The sequence below is a fragment of the Pinus tabuliformis genome, chromosome 2_1 (genome assembly GCF_031772625.1).
Source record: "Pinus tabuliformis cultivar Carrire ecotype Pingquan chromosome 2_1, CPIR1, whole genome shotgun sequence".
Lineage (NCBI taxonomy): Eukaryota > Viridiplantae > Streptophyta > Pinopsida > Pinales > Pinaceae > Pinus > Pinus tabuliformis.
The window spans coordinates 842107383-842109788 of NC_142299.1; the positions used below are offsets into that span (position 1 = coordinate 842107383).

General features: G+C 51.3%; 1 protein-coding gene across 1 annotated transcript; it reads left to right on the plus strand.

Moving 5' to 3' along the window:
• The first annotated feature begins 317 nt into the window (after positions 1 to 317).
• LOC149203283 (uncharacterized) lies at positions 318 to 1855 on the plus strand. Its single transcript, XM_089401817.1, has 4 exons — positions 318 to 444; positions 515 to 687; positions 1364 to 1420; positions 1574 to 1855. The coding sequence occupies exons 1-4, from the start codon at positions 318 to 320 to the stop codon at positions 1751 to 1753; spliced, it is 537 nt and encodes a 178-aa protein (XP_089257943.1). The 3' UTR covers positions 1754 to 1855.
• Positions 1856 to 2406: the final 551 nt, after the last annotated feature.

The following is a 2406-nucleotide window of genomic DNA, read 5'->3' on the forward strand; positions in this document are numbered from 1 at the left end:
AGCAATACCTTATGCTTTCCCTCCCCCGCCCCCTCCGCGGCAGCGGCACCCGGGCCGCCCCGCCCCGCCCGACCGGCGGCGGGTCGATTCCGAGAATCGACCCGCCGCCGGTTGGGCGGGGCGGGGCGGCTCTGGGGTGGCGCTGCCCGCGCAGCGCCACCCCAGAGCCGTCCCGCCCCGCCCAACCGGCGGCAGCGCCACCCCAGAGCCGTCCCGCCCCGCCCAACCGGCGGCGGGTCGATTCTCGGAATCGACCCGCCGCCGGTCGGGCGGGGCGGGGCGGCCCGGGGGTGCCGCTGCCGCAGAGGGGGCGGGGGATGGGTGGGCGGGGGGGCCGGGAGGGGGCGGTGGCCGGGGGATGGGTGGTTGGGGTGGGCGGGGAGGGGGCGGGAGAGGGGTGGGCAGTTTTGTCCGATGACACGAAAAGAGCGCTCTATGATGCAGGCATATATGAGTCCTCTGAAGATATGGATGTAAGTTAGTTACAGAGTCTGCTTTGCTCATTAAAGTTTAGATCGCGCGCACCGGCACCCCAGGGCCGCCCCGCCCGACCGGCGGCGGGTCGATTCGGTGGTTGGGGTGGGCGGGGAGGGGGCAGGGGCGGGGGAGGGGTGGGCAGTTTTGTCCGATGACACGAAAAGAGCGCTCTATGATGCAGGCATATATGAGTCCTCTGAAGATATGGATGTAAGTTAGTTACAGAGTCTGCTTTGCTCATTAAAGTTTAGATCGCGCGCAGCGGCACCCCAGGGCCGCCCCGCCCCGCCCGACCGGCGGCGGGTCGATTCCGGGAATAGACCCGCCGCTGGTCGGGCGGGGCGGGGCGGCTCGGGGGTGCCGCTGTGCGCGGCAGCGCCACCCCAGGGCCACCCCGCCCCGCCGGACCGGCGGCGGGTCGATTCCGGTCGAGCTGGGCGGGGCGGCCCGGGGGTGCCGCTGCCGCGGAGGGGGCGGGGGATGGGTGGCCGGGGGGCCGGGAGGGGGCGGTGGCCGGGGGATGGGTGGTCGGGGTGGGCGGGGAGGGGGCGGCGGCGGGGGAGGGGTGGGCAGTTTTGTCCGATGACACGAAAAGAGCGCTCTATGATGCAGGCATATATGAGTCCTCTGAAGATATGGATGTAAGTTAGTTACAGAGTCTGCTTTGCTCATTAAAGTTTAGATCATATAATTAGCTATAATTCCAATCCTAACATGCATGAAACCAATAAACAATGGGAAAGTTTTGGCAAATCCTTTATCATAATTCTGCTAAGGATTAATGACAGTAACCGATTAATGGATTGTCATGTTCAGTATACTTAATTAATATGATGAATTATGCAAGCTCTCAGTGCTAAGCAGGGCATGTTGTTTGTTATTGCAGGCGTTTTGCAATTTCCTTGATGAGATGTCATCTCTAATGGCCACTGTAAGAGTCCAGGTATGAACTGATTGATGTTTTACAGAGTCTCTGTAACCCTTATGGAAGTTGGAAAGAGAAAGACCACAGTAAATCATCATCATCTATATATATATATGCCTGTCTTCAGCTTTATTTTAATGGTCAACCGTGAATGAATATTGTGAATTGCAGAGCAACAAAGAAGACGAACTTTTACAGTTACAGGAAATGTTCACGAAAATGCTCGAGGAAGATTGGTTTTCAACAGATGATTTCGAGTCATGTAATGGAATCAGTTCCGAACACAGTTATGATAAACCAGAAAATCGTCAAGATCATGATGAGCGCAGGGGGAGCATCAACGATTCTTAACGCTTGGATTTTAAACATGCAGACAATGAACGCAATTGTGTGTGTAAATCTCTAAATAGATGTGCTAATTTCTTATTTTAATTTATTAGAATCAGGACAAAACTCGTCCACCTCTTGCAATTATGCTGTAAATTCTCTTGAACATCCGTTCAAGAAACTCTATTTTTTCATTGCAATTTGTTATGTTGTAAATTGTCTTGAACATCGTTCAAGAAACTCTATTTTTTCATTGCAATTTGTTACGTTGTAAATTTTCTTGAACATCGTTCAAGAAACTCTATTTTTTCATTGCGATTGTGATTTGTTATTGATATTAACGGTCAAGATTAGTTTACCAAGTCATTATTTTTTTTAAATGATTTTTTAAATCAAAGATGTAGGTAGAACATTCGGTGAAGAACTGAATTTCGAATTTTTGTATCCATGCTCGGTCCAAACATTAATCTTCAACATTACAATGAATGAGGTGGTATGCCCGCTTGATCAGAACTTAAATGAATGAGTTGGTATGCCCCCTTGATCAAGAACTTAAATGAATGAGGTGGTATGCCCCCTTGATCAAGAACCTAATTCTCAAAGTTAGGATGAAAGTTCAAATTTAATTCATTTATCATAACAATAAAAAAAAAATACACAATGTATTCAAAGGCAGC

Coding starts and splice junctions, on each gene's coding strand:
- LOC149203283 (XM_089401817.1), top strand. CDS start 318: ATGGGTGGGCGGGGGGGCCGGGAGGGGGCGGTGGCCGGGGGATGGGTG. Junction 688..1,363: donor AGTCCTCTGAAGATATGGAT/GTAAGTTAGTTA, acceptor TTGTTATTGCAG/GCGTTTTGCAATTTCCTTGA. Junction 1,421..1,573: donor TGGCCACTGTAAGAGTCCAG/GTATGAACTGAT, acceptor TGTGAATTGCAG/AGCAACAAAGAAGACGAACT.